Below are 19,200 nucleotides of genomic sequence, written 5' to 3'. Positions count from 1 at the left end.
GGTATGGTATGGCAATGGATATGCTCAATTCTGCATCTCCATCTACGATTCGTGCAGGTGTTTGTGCTATACTATGCTATGCTATTTTTCTAGTCATTCCAATTTAGCGTCTTCTACACCGTGTAAATGTGTAGTCTAGAATACGTTGTATTTCCAAGCACCCCCAAATACTTTGAACTCTTGAATATTCATTTTAGTAACAAGAGAAAATTGTAACTTGTAAATTAATGATAATAATCAAGTTCAATTCGTCGATTCACTAACAGATAATATATTTTTACGATTTTCAGCGTGTATTGTCTTAATTTTGTAACTGTTTTCACTAAGAACTTTTCATAAATACATTCAGTTTCCAGTGATAGTCTCAAGCCATCAGAATTAATACATTTATTCAACCTTAACCTCTCGAAACAAAATCCCGTCTACGGGCCTGTGAAAATGCTTGGATTTTTTTAATTTGTATAATTTCTGCAGTTTTATATCTCAGCTTTTTGAAAAATTTCACGCTGATTTTCATAGATTAATAAGATTTAAGCATCATAGAGATTGACTGTAATACTGATTCTGATGTGACATCACTGATATCCCCTTTCCCCCGGCACCATAAACATAAATGCTTATACCACAAATCTTCATGCTCCAGACGACGATGTCGTTTGTGAGTATTAGACTGGGGCATAAAAGTTGATTGGAAATGCCTTACTTGGAAGACAAACTGCGTGATAACACACCATTTCCACAAAAACAGCATTCAGCCGTCTCGGTATAAAATAAATTTTGTTCTAAAACTATTTTCTTAGTCATAATCAATACATTATGTAGGGAGCTTCGACTGATATTCTGATAAAATTTGGTATGGAGCTAATCTTTAAAGTTCAGGTGGAAAAATGAATGTCTAACTTCGCAAATTTCAAAACTGATATGACACACATCCACATCCCCCTTTAAAAAGAGCCTGTCAAATGGATTCAGGTTACTCCCCGGCTTGACTTGACTATAGAGTTCTTCCTTAAACCGTAGTTGGCACCACCCTCCGAAAAGTATGTAACATTTTGCTCAACATGGCTAATATCTATAATAAATATTTTTTCTAGAAGATATTATCCCTGCATACGGCTCCGCGTTCACCGGGTACAATATTAGCAAACAACTGCCAACTTTCGACGTTATTCGGTGAATGACCTGACAACAGGATGGTTCTGGCTTATTGCTAAACCGTTGAGTAAAGTTCGCGCCTGGAATGCCATGCTGTAACATGTTGTAGCTAAAGGTACGGGATCCACTCCAGTCAGTGTCTGTGAAGCTTCGTGTCCCAGTTCTTCCCCGGGTGGAAGGGACGGCTTGGCAGGTTGGCAGACTGGCTGGTTGTTATGGGTAGAATGTTTATAACAACCCGACTACAACTGCACAGATAATAGCCTTTTAACCCCTGCATTTGTTCAGTTACAAGTTAATGCGTGGCAATGGTAAGAATTTGGTTGTCCTTTTTTGCTTTTGTTTATTTTTTTTTTGGGACAAAGTGAAATTAGTGTCTCATACACTATGTATACATAGTATCATAATTGGTTATTGTTATATAAAATCGGACGGGAAAAAATGGTTGGAAACCGCAGTTTAGTCTAGAGTTGGCTTCTGCCGAAAATGGTTGTGACTATTGATTTTTCGCTCGACTGTGAAACAGCAACTTAGTGCCCTCGGTGGCACAGCTCGTAAACAAAAAGAAGCCAGGGACTTTAATTAAATAAAAGCATCGGCAGAGTACCGGAACCAGTGCTGGTGTCCTTTCTATGTTCTGGTATTTTTTTTCTATTCCCTGTGTATAATTGTTTGCCGCTAGAGTCCCAAAAAGAAGATGTCCAAAAAGGAGCGGGCCCGGCTGGAGGCTGAACAAGCCGAACACCAGCGGATGGAACTGGAACGGGAAAGGCAACGAAAGGTCGAGGAGGAAAAAATGCGCAAGGTGCGGGAGAAGGAGGAGGCCGAACGCAAACAGGTCCAGGAGATTGTAGCGAACAAGATGCGGAAGGTCCAGCTGGAAGAGAGTTACAAATATTTTTCCTCAATTACGGATGAGGTGAAACATTTACATGGACAGCTGAAAAAGGATCGAGAAGTAGGTTTATTTTATTCATGTATGTATGTAGACTGTAATTAGTGTCCGGTCCGGGTCGAATTGGGTGGCAGGCGGGGCGGTGGCTTCCGTCCGAACTGCTAATTAATCATGTTGTTATCGAATGATGTACACGAACCGTCAGCTTGGTCCGTCCATCAGATCAGGGGGGTTAGGGTGAGATAGGGGCAGTTGAAGCGAACGTTGAAAGGTACTAACTCATCCAATTCAATCCGATACTCGTCCACATAATTATTTCAGTGGCAGCAGTACATGCGGTGCAACGGTTTGCCGAATGCGTTTGATCCTGCGGATTTGAGGAAATATTTACACATCTGGTGCGATAACATACGGTTGTGTAACGAGCGGGAGCAGAACTGGCTGCTGTTCACCAACGAGCAGAGCATATTGACTCAAGACGGTACCGTTGCCAACATGTCGCGCGAGAGTCTGAAGCAACAGCAGCCGGAAATCGGAAACGTATATGCAGCCAAAGCGAAGGAAGTTTTGGGGATATTGGAAGAGATAGACGACGCACTGCACGACGCGGATATCACACAGTCGATGATTGATGATTTACACGAGGTACATAATTTAATAATGCAGACTTATCGATGCCGGTATAAATCACTTAAATTACCCTTGTCTGTGGGAAGCGGAGTCGATTTGAACTTGGGGGAAGTATTTACTTTTTTTCGGGGCGAGACTTTAAAAAGTGTTTATCGACATATTAAATATATGCACATTTGTGTTGTTTATTACGATCGTTAGTTGACTGAGGTGGGCTATATTCCTCCTTAGAGATAATTTTGTGTACAAACCATTTTTGAGTTTGAAAGGCATAATATATAAATATATCTAGGGTTCGTCGTGGTTGTGGTAATTACTGCAACAGCGCGGTATTTACCGCACCCGCATCGCAAAATCTGCGGTGGGGTGAGACACTTTTTCCCGCACATGCGGTGCGGGAAAGAGTTTTAAGCACGCGGTTTTACCGCAATCGCACCGCAAATAAATAATTGATAAAGTCTCACTTTTGCATTAAAAAGTGGATTAAAACTAGGACTTTAACCATTTGAGAAGGACGCAACTAGATTAATTTCCTTAGCAAATGCTTAGCAATGGCATTGTTAGGAAAAGCTCTATGTCAGAGGTTCGAGTTTTACTTTTCACCCTACAATAGAGAAACACAAAAAACTTTGAATTGGCATAATTTCCATTGACTTGCTAATGATTGGAGAAGAAATCGAAACATAAAAAATTAAAGGGTTGTGGAGAAGACACGACCGCAGTTACATTGAAAATGCAGCATTATTAACCCTTAAAGGCGAAAATAATTTTTTTCCATTATATATTCATCCTAATAAGAACAGTTTACTAATTACTATGTTTTGGGATACGGGACGAGAATCCTTTGAAACAATTCGAACCATGCCGCGCCGGCGATTCGTTTCTGCTGCATACACACAGACGAACATTCCTATTTCGCAGCTCATGTCTAATGAGCACTATGTAACACAAGCAGAGATGCCACATTGAAATCCGTGTTTGGCCAAAAAAATCTTTTTACCATCTAAGCCGTGTGGTGTCCGGCGTGCTGAAATCTTTTTGCACTATTTCAGCCAAGAATAGAACCTCTGGGAACTGCTCCCATGTCGTAAGAGGCGACTAACAACATGCTAGGAGTTCCTAGGTCGAGGTATTGCTCCGTACCGAAGACTTAACGTGGATGGACCTTAAGGTTTTACATCATAACCTTTATCCATTCTGTATGTAGTGAATCACTGACATATAGTCACCTTTTCTGATTCGCTATTCTCGATTTTGTACCAACGTTTTAAGTTTCTTCTGGCGGTTGTATATTAGCCGTAAAGGACGAAGTCTAATTCTACACTAAGCAACAGAATATATTAATTTACCGGCACATCCACGCCAAGGTTTAACTTCCAAAGCTTTGGTTTAAAAACCGTTATTAAAAAAAAGGAAACTTTCATGTAGGAAATTTATTGAATTGGCCTAGATGTGTTAAATTAGGTATTTTTTATTAAATCTGGAACCGTCTACCGACAAACCTACATTTACGAATACTTCCAAAAGTGACTTCTTGAGGTCTCATGAAGGCCTGGCACTAGCTTTATGATACTTTTGCTTTCCAAAACAGCGATCTCAACATTCCAGAACTTCACTTTTTCAGAAAAAGTAGGGCCATCGGAAGCTAAAACTTCGTAAAATCGCACTCCTGGTCTTTTGTTCAAAATCACCCAGTGCAGTACTCTACGTCACTCGTTAGAATTTGCACCGTTCATATGGTAGTCGGAATTTGCTAGTATTGCTGTTCTCCCATCCATTCTTCTTCTGGATCACCGAGGGATCCCCTATCGTAGTGTTTATTATATTTGTTACGCATAATAAACATGTCATTTGCAATTGGTATTTAACCCAATTATGGGAACGTGTCTGATAGCGAGAGTGGAGATGCCAACTTGTCATTAACATTTCGCAGTGAATTATTTCACATTCATTTGGGATATCTTTTATACATTTGTACGCTTTCTTTGTACTGCAAACTTTGAAAATGATTATTGAAGTGTTAATACGAAGCATTACTCACGATGGCCGGCTGTTGGGAGTTCAAATTGTTCGTTTCGAATTCTCGGTAATTGATCGCGAGCGACTTCGTACATATTGCTAATATCATAATGTCTATAGATGAATAGACCTCTATCATATTCCACGCGGCTTTGTCTTTTCATTACGCCCCACGGAAGAATAATTTTTAAAATGCCTATTTCAATGGATTCATATTTCTACTGGAGGTCGGACACCTGAAAACTTTGATCTAAAATGAAAAGACAAAGCGCGTGGGTACTTAGCTAAATCGCAATATCTACCAAGATATATCCTGATTCATCTCCCTACCAACTAACACCAATCCTATCCAGTGACACTTGTGGATGATGCAGAGAATTCCTCGGTCATAATAGTCACAAGTGTTAAACTAACATTCCTTCCCATCCCAAAATTGACCTGCATGGGCGTGGCCATCTACGTTATTGATCATACTATAATCTTAGTCTCTTTAGGTTGCACGTTGAGTGTGATGAACTACTCCCAAGTATCATACAATTGGTTCAATATGCAATTTCAACAGGCTTCGATCAATCAAGGGAAACTCACGGGCGGTCAACTAAGCTAAGCTAAAAAATCTTTTTACCATCTGTGATGACTAAACCAGGAAAAAATATGTAAAAATATGTGATAAATTTCCAAAAAATCAGCGAAAAATAACAATATTTCCAAAATCTGTAATCAAGAATTGAATCTGTGATCAAAAATTGCGAAAAAAAATCTGTGATATTACAGAAAAATCTGTGAACATGGTAACCCTGAACACAAGGCGATCTCTTTATTAACTTTTTGGTGCAGACGGAAGACCATCCTTTTGTGCGACAAATAAAAATATTTTCATCATTCTTTTTGATGTGCCTTTCGCTTAGTGGCAGGGTTGCCACATTCACTGATTTCCTTAAAGGTTTGGAAAAACTATCGGCTTGGTAGATTATTTTGAAGAATATTTGCATGTATTATGATTCACTGGTAAAGGTACAGAATTAACAAGCACAAACTTAACACAAGTTAATAAAAGGAATTTTCTAATTGAATTCCTTTTTCCATTATGTGTTCGTCCTAATGTAGACGGTTTGCTAATAATTATATTTTGGGATACGTAACGAGAATTCTATGGAACGATTTGAGTCTTGCCTGCACGGCTGATACGCACGGCATAAACCAGCAATTCGCCATCTCGCCGCCATCGTCGTCAGAAGCTGCAAACAAAATTCTTCCAGCGCACAGACAAACGTTCCTCTTCCGTAGCTCGTGAGCAAAAAACAAATCTAACAGCTATCCTATAAGCAACAATAGCGATAATCCAACTGGTTCTGCCAGCAGAGCAGGCATTGCAATGAAGGAATTTGGCCAAAAACATTCCTTTTATACCAAGCGATGAATTGTGTAGGACGCTTGTGAATGTCGAGATGAGGTCCGTGTTAGGGAAAGTCTTGCGCAAATTTGTGAAAATGGTATATTTTTCCCCTATTTATTGCATATTTACGGATTTTTCAATAGTGTGCTAATAAAATACACAGATAAATTTGATAACAATTTTTTACTGGTAATTTTCTGAATCGATTGGCGTTCGAAACATGAAAATCCGTCAATAATTAACAAAACGTAAGCGAAAACCTTGTCTGTTTTGTTACATTTTCCCAATTTTTTTACAATAATACGGATTTTTCATCAGCGTACAGTTGAAATACCAGTTTATAGTTGCAACCAATTTTTAAGTTGGACTCTGAATCTATTAGTATTTAAATAAATGACGCAAATCCATCAACAATTGACAGCGCTACAGTTGTTTAAAATTATGTCATATTTTCGTGACGCAGTTCGAAATCAGATTTTAGTTTTACACCTAGCTCCAGCCCCATATAGTAGAGTAAAGCATTTTCAATGCTAAAAATATTCGACTTATCGCTACTTGATTTCTCACATTTTGGTTATTCTAATTTGATAAACAGATTTGTTATTACGAAAGAAAACCTAGCTGTGTCCGAAATAATTTGACTCTATTATTTTCAGGGCATATTTTGAACACTATTTATTTTATACTTTTAAGTAAAATGTCACAAACTAACCATTTTAAATACATAAAATGCAATATCCTAATAGAGACAAAACTATTAGGTCATTTAAAAACAATAAATTTGTACTCTTAAATCCAATTTAAAAGTGCATAACTTCTCCCGATTCCTGTTGGAAATCATAGAATTATGAATCGTTTTCGATATCAATTTTTCAACTGTGAATTTTGATTAATTTAAAGGAATTAGAGATGAACTATTTACGCTGGGACTTAAACACAACCCAAAGAATATAATTATCTTCATCAAACCAAACGAATTTGGAGTAATTGGCAGTAAAGGAGACAAATGTATGAAATGCGTCCAAAATAAGGAGGGGTTCAAATTAGGCTGATTATTCTATCATTCGTTCATCAACATCGTATTTCTATCTTCTTTGGTTGCTGTGTAAAATCAATATGAACTCTTTCTCAAAAAGTATGCCACGTAACATTTTTTCGCGTACTTCCATTCAAATTTACGATAATTTTATACCAAATTAAGATCTAATATTTTCCAGTTAAGACTATTATGTAGCTTTATTTTGAAGTAAAGTTATTCGAAGTTAGTGTTTTTATAGTGTAGGGTATTGCATTTTTTTATAATTCTCAAAGCCCCCCTTCATATTGTGATAAGTGTGAAAGTTAACTCAGATGCCAAATATCACATAGTTCACTTCAATTGAAGTTTTTGCCGTTGGCTCTTTGGGAAAATATTAGAGGAAAATTCATTAAATGCTAGAACTTTCGAACTAGCCTTTAGAAAATTACGGTTCATGCATTTTTAAAGGGAGTAATCTTAGTATTTGAATGAGAATACATCTTTTTCTTGAAAAATACGGAAGCTAGAGTTTTAGGATATTTTGTCCCTAAAACCCCCTCTTTTTAATAACATTTCCGCTGTATGCTACAAATCATACATTTTTTGCAGTTTTTCTAACAGCATAGCATAGCAAAAACGACCACTTTTATCATGGGTTGCTGATACAGTGATGTTGTGTAGTTCACTGCACACCTGGCCATTAGAGTGGGACACGGTTGCATGAAAAAAATAAAATTTTGCTCCGAGTAACTTTTTGAGTCCCATTTAACTCTGCAAATTTTAAGCTCAATCGGCGAAACTATATTTTTGCGCCCACTGTTTAAAGTTTACATGGGATTTCGTAAGGGAAAATCGTCTTTTGCAAAATAATTCGTCCAAGAGTCGCCCGTTACTTCCTAAAAATAAAAAGATGTCTAATTTTAATAGTAAATTATTAAGGAAACAAAGTCTAGAAGACTGCGAAACGATCTGATGCTTGTGGAAAAAGTTATTAAGAAAAGACCGATTGATGCCCTGAAGATCGATAAAAATTTCATTTTGCGTAGCATCACTGCTGCTGACGATCAAATTAAATGCAAAATTTTTAACTTTCTCAAATTATGTACAAAAGAAGCCTCAATTTATCCCACAAAACTCTTGTGAAGTGGCCAAACAGTACATATAATTGAATTAGACACATTTGGAGAAGATCAAAACAACATTTCAAATAATTGGACAACCAACAGCAGTGGTGCTAGAAAAAATGAATATTTTATCAATAGTCAGAACATCCATTGGTTTCAGCTTAATAACTTTTTTCTCAAGCGTCAGATCGTTTCGTGGTTTTCGAGAAATTGTTTCTTTGTTAAATTTCCTATAAAAACCACATAACGGTTTAATTTTAAGAGGTAATGAGCGACTCCTGGAGGAATTGTTTTGTGAAAGTTCATTTTCCCATACAAAATCCCATGCAAACTTCAAGCAGCGGGCGCAAAAATATAGTTTCAGGGATCGAGCTGAGAATTTGAACAGTTGTTCTAGGACCCAAACGGTACCTAAAAATTTGCTCGGAGCTGGAATGTAATTTTTGTCCCACCCTACTGGCCATGTCCTTACGATCGCTAAAGGGAAGGGAATGTTAGTTGTATACCTACTTTAGAAGATACGGGGAACCCACGCAATCTTCGTAGGTATTACGGATGGATGAGTTTGATAGTAGGGAAGGAAAATGGGAAGTGGATATAATAATTATGGGATGGTATGAATTATATAATGAACTATAAAATAACAATAAATTGGGTTGATCTGACCAAATTTTCTTGAATACTCTGCAACGGGAACGGGCTTCAGACACCGCCTTTCAACCACATTCTCCATGTACTCTGCTAGTAGTATTTTAACCATTATATTCAATGGCACACCTTTTAGTCTTGCTCTATCTGGGTATGCCGTACTACTCGAGTCCTGGGGACGGTATCATAGGAGCGACGAATTGCAACAGACTTGAAGGGTCCGGACGGATATAACCCACATCGAGAATGATGCTCGGAGTACAGGCCTGCAGCCGACTGCCGAGTTCACATATTTTTTCACATTTGTTCTCGTTGTTTCCACGTCTTTCCACGAACAAACTTCTAAATGAAAACCACGTCTTCAATTTTCGATAGCAGTATCTACACAAAATTCGAAATTGGTTAAAAAATCACAATGACGGCTGTTTTTCTAATGTTCAGTAATTCTGTACCGGTTGAGACTGGATTCCTGATTAGATGTAATGTATAGAGCATTTTTTTTTGTCAAATTTGGCGTCGTTCTCATCGATGAAATACAATATGTTTTTATCTCACTGTATTGGAATATATGCGCTACTATATAGAAGTACTGGTATTTCGACTTTAATTTTTTTTTTCGTGAACTTCCTTTAAGAATGAAAGGTTTTTACTACGTAAATGCGGAAAACATCCGTTTCATTTTCTTATGTCAAAAACGTTGAAAATATGAAAATTTAAAGAAAAAAATATGCAACTCCATTTCTTATTACATTTTTATTCCATTTCCGGTTGTTAAAAGTTTTCCTATTACTGCAGTACACAGTGGCTCAAAACAGCCTTTTGAGGTACTTAATTCATTGGAGTCAAAACTGTCCATATTAGTGATTTCACATATTCTACAATATTTGTGTGTGTGTAAAAAGCGCCATCTTTTGGCAATATTTTTTTTTTAAATTGATCATAGTAGGCTACAGAAAATTTAACTTTTGAACCGAAAGAGATAGCGCTTGGCTGTCTTCGACAAAGATGTAGACGAGAGTATTTTTATAAATTCTACTGAAGCCATGTTGTCTCTGTCACTCATATTGTTCGAGTTATGAAAAGTTCTCTATGGTGAACTCCTTCATTTCCTATTTTTACTTGTATCTTTTTTATTTCTGATTTTTCGCGTTAACAATGTTCTAAGGTATTTTTTATCATCGCTAAACACACAACGTTTCCGAACATACCAGATAGCTGTGAATGGTGTGTAAAGACTTTGATTTTGATTTAATTTTGGCCTGTTTTCGAACTTGTGTATCTTCACTATCGGCAAAAATTGTAATTATGCTATCAATTATTCTGATAGGATTAGGTATCACCTACTAAACGAAGGTAGAATTGTTTGTCCATGTGTTATGTGTTTAAAATGGATAGTTTGCGGCTGCCGGAAGGTTAACACTGATCCTCTACAACTTTGTCGAAGACAGCCAAGCGCTATCTCTTCCGGTTCAAAAGTTAAATTTTCTGTAGCCTACTATGATCAATTTAAAAAAAATATTACCAAAAGATGGTGCTTCTTACACACATAAACGTTGTAGAATATGTGAAATCGCTAATATGGACAGTTTTGACTCCAATGAATTAAGTACTTCAAAACGCTGTTTTGAGCCACTGTGCAGTGGAACGTTTTTGCATGTTTGCCTTAAAATGTACGGAATTTTATTAAATAGAAAATGCAAAAGTTGATTTTTTTCATAAACATTACATTCTGAGGAGTCTTAAAGTTAAATTTTGTGTGAACAAGAATAATTTTTTGATATATGGTTATACAAATGAACAGATTTTCAACACTATTTTTAAAAATATAAAAAATTTACCGCATTACCGCGCGGTGCGGTGCGGTAAATAAAGTGCGGTTGCGGTATGCGGTGCGGTTTTATTTTTTTTTTTGCGGTTGCGGTGCGGACAATCCATTTACCGCCCACCGCGACGAACCCTACATATAACTTAGTCGGTTTGTGATGAGATTAAATCAACACGCAATCCATGAATTACCGAGAGATGGAAGGGTGAATGACTCATCGAGTAAAAAGCCCCAATAAACAATACAAGTGATAGGATTTAAATAGGAAAGTGATTTTATGCTATCAAAACACCAAAAATTTCTCCCCATAGCAATTTTTTTTTGGTGAAACAACTCGACTTAACAAAGTCATGGGTGCGTTTCGACTTTGTCTCATCAGAAACCAACATTAACTTATTATCGGAATGGATTAGCGCCGGCTCGGCGGACGGGACATCACCTTTGACCAGTCGTTCGATTGAAACACAAAGTGCGTTTCCGTTTTAGGGATTTAGCGTCAAGCCGGCGCTAATCTACTCCGATAAAAAGTTAGTGCCGGTTTCTGATGAGACGAAGTCTTAATTCAGCCTACCCCACTTTTTTCCTCCTTCGCCTATCTGACAGAGCATCTGGCACCAGAACAAGTGAAAATACACTTTGTAATATAACGAACTTTGCCGGTGTGATACCAAACTGCCTCTGAATGAAAGCAATAGATTTTGTGGAAGAATATTCTATTCTAATCTATTTCAACCCTTACACAGCCAGTATTGAAAAGCACCCTGGAAAACACCGCAATTATTCTGTAGTGTTTTTCTTGTCAATATTGGATGCATATTTTAATATGTCGCAAATATTAAAACAGACAGGCCTACTGTGAAGAGTTGGGCTTGAAGATGTATCAAAAGTAGGGGGCAAATAAATTATTCATTTGATAAATGATTTAAATAACGAATTATTTTGAATCTTAAAGCAACTTGGACAACCGTACCGACCGCTTCAGTTAAAAGGGGATATAATAAATCGTTGGGAGCGACTTGGCTATGAAGGTTAATGTCACTCCTTTGGGATGGGACAAAGGTATTTACACCTTGCCCTGGCTAATAAGCCTAGGCTAAAACGCCTTTACTTGCTCTACCGAAAGCAACAGAGTTTCTGGAAGAATATTACTTTAACACTGGTTCAATGCAATAATATCGCCCAACTGAATATGGGGTTTCTTTTTAAATAGTCAGAATAGTCAGTAATATTTTCAGCTGATAGCTCAGCAAAGTGACAATAATTTACTGAGTGTTTGGGTGTGTAGAACTCGGTAAAAGATGCGAAAAAACAGATACACGGAAGAATTAATTATGTGTGTAGACCCAAGCAACACTTGTACCATGTAATGATCTCGGTTAACAATAAACTTTTGCTGGCGCGCTTTTATGATTGCTAAATCAGTAGAATAATGGTTGATTTACACTTGTTTTCAACTAATTTTCTTGCAGAAACTGCTAGTAAACAAACGGTGTTGCTGGGGAACTTTTTTAACACATTCGATTCACATCTCGGGTCAAGATACACCAACGAAATTTTAATCGATTACTCGCACTACACGAAATATTTTATCACCGTTCAGGTTATTGAAACAAAACGCTGAAAAACTCGTATATGTGCGTAGAACTCGTCACTTTGAATTGGATTTTTTTTGCAATGCGAACAACCGCGACGGTGACTAGTACTCACTGGTAAAACTAGCCAACTTTGTTGACTTTGTTCCAAAGCCAAGTACGTAGCCAGAAAAACGTTTCGGGAGGGGCTCGAGAGTTTTTGAAGAAAAATACCGGTTTTCCAAACATTTGGCAAAAACGACGCTCTGATTGGTTATTCAAACATGGAAAGGGTGGCTTTCCATGTTTCGATATTTTTTTATTTCGGTTATTTGAGCTTAATGGAGCCAAGTGTCTTTAATTTATTTACAACAAATAAACAATAGCGCTGACATATTTAATGTATGTCCCTATCCATTGCATTCTTCGCACGCAATTCACCAGTGCGTGCGGAGATTTTTTCCAAGTTTGGGAGCATTTTCAGCATCAGCTGATATCATCTGAGGGCCATTCGGTCTGCTTCCTAGGTTGTCGCTTTCATCCATGCTTTCATCACTGCTGGTGTCTGGGCTACTACTGATTGTTTTGACTTGTATCTGCGGATGGGCTACTGGTTGGACAACAGGTTGTGCTGAAGTTTCTGTATTTGTTTTTGTTGTGATCATTGTTTTTGTCTTGGTTACTCTCGCGGGTTTCGCGGTAAACCTGTAGGACCTACAAAGTTAGTGTCTTCTGAAGATATACTTATAATTACCTGATATACAACCACGGTGTTCCTAAAACCGTTATTAACAAAAAATGACCATAAATTTGTCATACGGCATTCAAAATATACAGTATCCAAGTATCTCTTTCAGTGAATTTCAAAATGATCCATCGAGGGATTCGAGAGAAATTGCAATTTGAAGTTTTATGACACGTTTCATAAGGCTACCACCAAACACCCACGGGTTTGGTCCTATCTATACAAACAAAAAAATTTTTGTCTACTTATTTAGTACATGGCATTCGAAAGATATATTAATCAAGTATATCCCCTGAAAGTTTGAAAATATTTCATTGACAGAATCGAAAGTTATAACGATTTGAATGTGGTATGCGGCCATAGATGGGTTTTCTACCAGACTTCAAGCGTGAATCCATGTTTGTCCATTGACAATTTAGATCGTTTATACGTGTCGCAGTTTTTAAAGGAAAACCTTATCATTTAATTACATAAATATAATGTACAAAAGGTGTTATTTATATGGTGCACTGAAAAAATATGAAAATAGGGTTGTCTACCAAACGTTAAATATAATGTGTAAATTAAAAAAATAATGGATGAAAGTTGGAATGTTTACTTCAAAAGGCCATATCCCAATGGTTTGTTGACCGATTCTAATCATTTTTGTCATTATTGAACAGGTAAACGTTTCATTGTTAATTTACATTAAGAAGAATATAAAACAGAGTCATCTACATCAATAAATAGGCGACATAGTTGATCTCAACTATATGTATTATCATTATTTAGTAAATATTTTTGTTTTGAAAATAGCTGCCTATCCATTTTTATATACTAGTTGATTGCAATTGCTTTATAAACATCTGAATGTCAAATTCTCATGATAAGTTCAATTCGACAATAAAACTGACAATAGTTAGAGATATGAGCAGATGAACTTGTACTAATAACGTCCCCTTTGACCAGTTTTAACATCTGTCAACCCAACCAGCGATTGTACAAAATTTCCAACAAAAACCGTATCATAACATAAATTGATCTGAATCAGCAAATACCTTCATATTTTTTAAATTTATGGTTTTATTTTTTCCATCATTTGTAGTTTGCGTTCGTTGCATTTTTGCATCGTTTGGAATACAAAGGTATTCACTAAATAGTGATAATACATATAATTGAGGATAATTATGCTGTCTATTGTTTGAAGTAGGCAACTCTATTTTATATTCTTCTTAATGAAAATTAACGATGAAACGTCTACTTGTTCAATAATGAAAAAATAATTAGAATCGGTCAACAAACCATTGAGATATGGCCTTTTGAAGTAAGCATTCCAACTTTCATCCATTATTTTTTTAATTTACACATTATATTTAACGTTGGGTAGACAACCCTATTTTCATATTTTTTCAGTGTACCATATAAATAACACCTTTTGTACATTATATTTATGTAATTAAATGGTAAGGTTTTCCTTTAAAAACCGCGGCACGTATAATCGATCTAAATAGTCAATGGACAAACATGGATTCACGCTTGAAGTCTGGCAGAAAAACCCATCTTTGACCGCATACCACATCCAAACCGTTATAAATCTCGATTCCGTCAATGAAATATTTTCAAATTTGCAGGAGATATACTTGATTACTATATCTTTCGAATGCCATGTACTAAATAAGTAAACAAAAAAATTTTTGTTTATAGAGATAGGACCAAACCCGTGGGTGTTTGCTGGTAGCCTTATGAAACGTGTCATAAAATTTCAAATTGCAATTTCTCTCGAATCCCTCGATGGATCATTTTGAAATTCACTGAGAAGATGCTTGGATACTGTATCTTTCGAATGCCGTATGGCAAATTTATGGTCATTTTTGCCTTTCTCATATAGAAAGGTTATGCAATCACTCTGAAAAACGTCAACCTAATCCCGGCCCGGAGGGCCGAGTGTCATATTCCGTTCGACTCAGTTCGTCGAGATCGGAAAAAGTCTGTATGTGTGCGTGTATTTTTTTTTTTTAACAATGGAGAAGACGATTACGTCCCAACCCAGTACACGTGCTATTGGTAGTTGCCAAGCTACCACACGGGGTGTACTGGGGGCGTGTCGGGCTCAACCAGGGGGCCATACCGACTAAACTCCATTGGGCTCCGCCATCTATCCCCAGGAACTACCTTTCGGCATTACTTCTGGGGGGATGGCCGTACTTAACGTACGCTCTCACTCACGCCATACATTCCTCTGCCACGCCTCGAGGTGTCTGTAGCGATAGGTACCGGCAATATACTCTACGTTACGACCCTCCCATCTCGGCATGGACAGACCATACCTCCGTCTATCATCCGCCAAGTCGCTCGCTCTACCGCCATGCATCGGCGTGGCTATCGCGGTTGCAACCGCTGTGCCACCCTTGCCTCAGCATTAGCAAACCATTCATTCTTTTCTCCGCACATAACCCATTCCGCTCTAACTAACCAAACCCAAGTCAGTCATACTCCTCGCCTGCTGCTCGGCGCTCCATGCTCTCTGCAGCCTACAGGCAATCTGAGTGGTAGCAGTCGAAACTACGTTCCACTTCTTCCGCTTGGCACATCCCCTGTACAAGGGTATCAGGGGTTGTGTCCAAGCCGCAGACGCCTAGCATAGCGCCTCTTTCGACGTCGAAGCGGGGACATACGAATAGTATGTGCTCCGCAGTTTCGTCAACCCCTGGGCAGTCTGGGCAGACTGGGGCCTCAGCATGCCCAAACCTGTGGAGGTACTGTCGGAAACAGCCATGGCCTGACAGGAATTGTGTCAGGTGGAAGTGAACTTCCCCATGGGGTCTTCCCACCCAGCTCGATATGTAAGGTATCAGCCGGTGGGTCCACCTACCTCTCGACGAGTTGTCCCATTCACGCTGCCATCTGGCGACCGAGGTCACTCTGGCACGCTCACGGACTTCCCTATTGCCACGCAATTCGAAACAATCTTCGTCTTCCCGGATGACCAGCCCGACTGGCATCATACCCGCTATCACGCAGGATGCATCGTGTGATACCGTGCGGTAGGCAGATATCACTCTGAGACACATCAAGCGATAGGTGCTCTCCAATTTGCGACGGTAACTGGTTACTTCCAGTGCCCTCGCCCAGGACGGTCCACCGTACCTAAGGATAGATACGGCGACACCGGCCAGTAGCCTGCGTCTACTGGCGCACACCTTGGAGCTGTTGGACATCATCCTCGATAATGCCGCAACAGCCACCGAAGCCTTTTTGCACGTATAGTCGACATGGCTGCCGAAGGTCAGCTTGTCGTCTATGATGGCCCCAAGAATCTTCAGACTCCGCTTAGAAGTTATCTCAACTTCTCCCGCTTGGATAACTGCTTGTTGTACCGACTTGCGGTTATTAACAACAACCACCTCCGTCTTGTGGTGGGCGAGCTCTAGGCCTCTCGCGCTCATCCATTCCGCCACTATGCTTATTGCGTGTACCGCCGTTAGTTCTACCTCGGAGATAGACTCCCCGTAGACCGCCAGGGTGACATCATCGGCGAACCCGACGATTTTCACACCCGGAGGGAACTTTAGTCTCAGAACCCCGTCATACATAAGGTTCCATAGTACCGGGCCCAGGATTGAACCTTGCGGAACTCCTGCGGTAATAGGAACACTTCGCTGACCGGCATCGGTCTCGTATAATAGTACACGGTTCTGGAAGTAGCTTTCCAAGATCCGGTACAGGCCCACCGGCAGACCAAGGCGGTGTAACGAGAGCGCGATGGCATCCTAGCTTGCGCTGTTGAATGCGTTCTTCACGTCAAGTGTCACTAACGCACAATATCGAATGCCCCGCCTCTTCCGTTGGATCGCTATCTCGGCAGTCCTTACCACTGAGTTGATAGCGTCCACCGTGGACTTTCCCTTTCGAAAACCGAACTGATTACTTGACAGGCCCTCCGTACCTTCTGCGTATGGAGTTAGCCTGTTAAGGATAATCCGCTCAAGCAATTTGCCCGTCGTGTCAATCAGACAGATTGGTCTGTACGCCGATGGGTCACCAGGCTTCCCGGCCTTCGGCTACAGTACCAGCTTCTGCCTTTTCCATCTATCCGGAAAACGGCACTCGTCAAGACATCTCTGCATAGCCAACCTGAACATGTTCGGGTTCGCCATGATTGCTGTCTTGAGAGCGCTGTTTGGAACTCCATCAGGCCCTGGAGCTTTATTCACCGCTAGAGAATTAGCTACTGCAAGTAGCTCTTCATTCGTCACCGGAGTCACCACGTCGTCTGTACCTGCCGTGCCTTGTGGCACTGTGGGCCAGGGACTTATGGCTCGGGACGGGAAGAGTACTTCGATAATTCTCGCCAACCGTTCTGGCGACCGTTCAGGGGGTGAGGAGCCCCCTTTGGTCTTTGCCATCACGATCCTGTAGGCATCGCCCCACGGATTTACGTTGGCCTCCTCGCACAAATTGTCAAAACACGCTTTCTTGCTGCGCTTGATGGCGTTGTTAAGGGCCGATTTCGCTGCACGAAACACTTCACGTCGTTCCACTCTAACCTCCTCAGTGCGGGCTCGCTACATCCTACGTCTAGCTTGTAGGCAAGCTGACCGTAGGGCTGCGATCTCTGCACTCCACCAATATACCGAGCGTCTGCCATTTCTTGGCAGGGTCTTCCTCGGCATAGTGGCGTCGCACGCGCGTGATAGAGCAGCTACCAGCGCATCCCCGCTTAGACTGTCGGTGTTGGCCTCCAGTCCCAGGGCCGCGGTGAAAACTTCGCTGTCGAAGTGATTGGTCTTCCACCCGCGTACCTGACAGGGATTACCCACCCTAGAATGCTGCACACCAAAGTTGATCCTGAAGCGTATTGCTAGGTGATCACTATGGGTGTAGCCTTCGTCTACCCTCCAGTCCATGTCTGGGACCAGACTTAGACTGGCAAACGTTACGTCAATCCACGACTCGACCCCATTCCTACGGAATGTGCTAGCGGAACCATCATTGACTAGCACTGCCCCTACCATTTGTATAGCGGCTGCCCCACTCCAGCGCCTAAGCGTTGAAGTCACCCGCTATGACAAACGGCTTTCGTCCCACCATGTCAGACGAAAGCCTATCGATCATCTGGTTGAACTGTTCTATTGGCCACATAGGTGGGGCATAGCAGCTACAATAGAACACACCATTGATCTTGGCAATCGCGACACCCTCCGCAGAGGACTGTACTACCTCCTGAACCGGGAACCGACCCGTTGCACAGATAGCCGCCATTCTAGACCCGTCCGCCACCCAGTTGCCGTTGTCGGCAGGTACGTTGTACGGGTCGTATAGAAGGGCGACATCTGTCCCCGACTCCAATACCGACTGCCACAGCAACTGCTGAGCAGGTGCGCAGTGGTTAAGATTCAGATGTGTGACGATTGCCATTGCTTCCTCTTTTCCGCCTCCCCGAAGGGACAAGCAGGTCCGCCCATAACATGGTTGCGGCCCTGCTTGTTGCTAGCGCAGATGAGACACTTGGGTGCCCTCTCGCATTTCAGCGCCTTGTGTCCCTCCTCGCCGCAGCGACGACACAACTTGCTCCTGTCTGGGCCCTTACAGTCGTATGACTTGTGGCCTGGCTCCAGACATTTAAAACAACGGTCCACTGAAGGCGACTGGGGTATGCTAACTGGGCATACTGACCATCCGATCTTCAACTTCCCTTTGTCAGTTACTTTTTTGGCTTCCGCGGCCGGTAACTTGAAGTAAGCTACCTGCGTGCCAAGCAACCGCTCCCTGATACGAACAGAGTTCTGATCGATCTCGACGCCGCACTGCTGCTTAACGGCCGAGACGACATCCTCTGCGTTTGTGATCTCGTCCAGTTGCTTACACTAGAGAGTCACTTCCGCTCCCAACGACCTCACCTGAGCGCCGTTTCCCAAGACCTCTTGGGCCAACCTCCTATACGTTGCTCCATTGGATTGTGCACCACGCTTCAGCACCAAGATCATTTCGCCATCTTTGGTGTGTCTGACGCTTCGCACATCCTGTCCTAAATTCGAGAGGCATCGATTTTAGGACCTCCGCGTAACTACCCCCGTTGGTTTTCACCAGCAGGGCCTCTCCTCTGTCCCTCGCCTTCTTCTTCGCGGGTCGAGGTGCGTTGGACTTCCGCTCCCTGCTGACCATCTGCCATTCACCATCTTGTACCGATGGCGC

The 19,200-nt window shown here is 40.7% G+C and overlaps 1 protein-coding gene across 2 annotated transcripts in view; it reads left to right on the top strand.

The window, feature by feature from the left end:
- Positions 1-1,428: 1,428 nt before the first annotated feature.
- LOC131685975 (dynein axonemal intermediate chain 7) overlaps positions 1,429-19,200 on the top strand; it is a 102,170-nt gene continuing 84,398 nt past the window's right edge. For both annotated transcript variants that reach the window (XR_009304901.1, XM_058970035.1), the window contains exons 1-3: positions 1,429-1,466; positions 1,838-2,113; positions 2,372-2,695. Coding sequence is in view for 1 of the 2 variants with exons in the window: in XM_058970035.1 (XP_058826018.1) it covers positions 1,464-1,466; positions 1,838-2,113; positions 2,372-2,695 (603 nt within the window). In the remaining variant the exon portion in view is untranslated. The remainder of the gene's footprint in view (positions 1,467-1,837; positions 2,114-2,371; positions 2,696-19,200) is intronic.

Source organism: Topomyia yanbarensis, chromosome 2 (assembly GCF_030247195.1).
Source record: "Topomyia yanbarensis strain Yona2022 chromosome 2, ASM3024719v1, whole genome shotgun sequence".
Lineage (NCBI taxonomy): Eukaryota > Metazoa > Arthropoda > Insecta > Diptera > Culicidae > Topomyia > Topomyia yanbarensis.
Note: the sequence above shows the minus strand (reverse complement) of the source record. Positions and strands in the feature narration are given on the sequence as shown.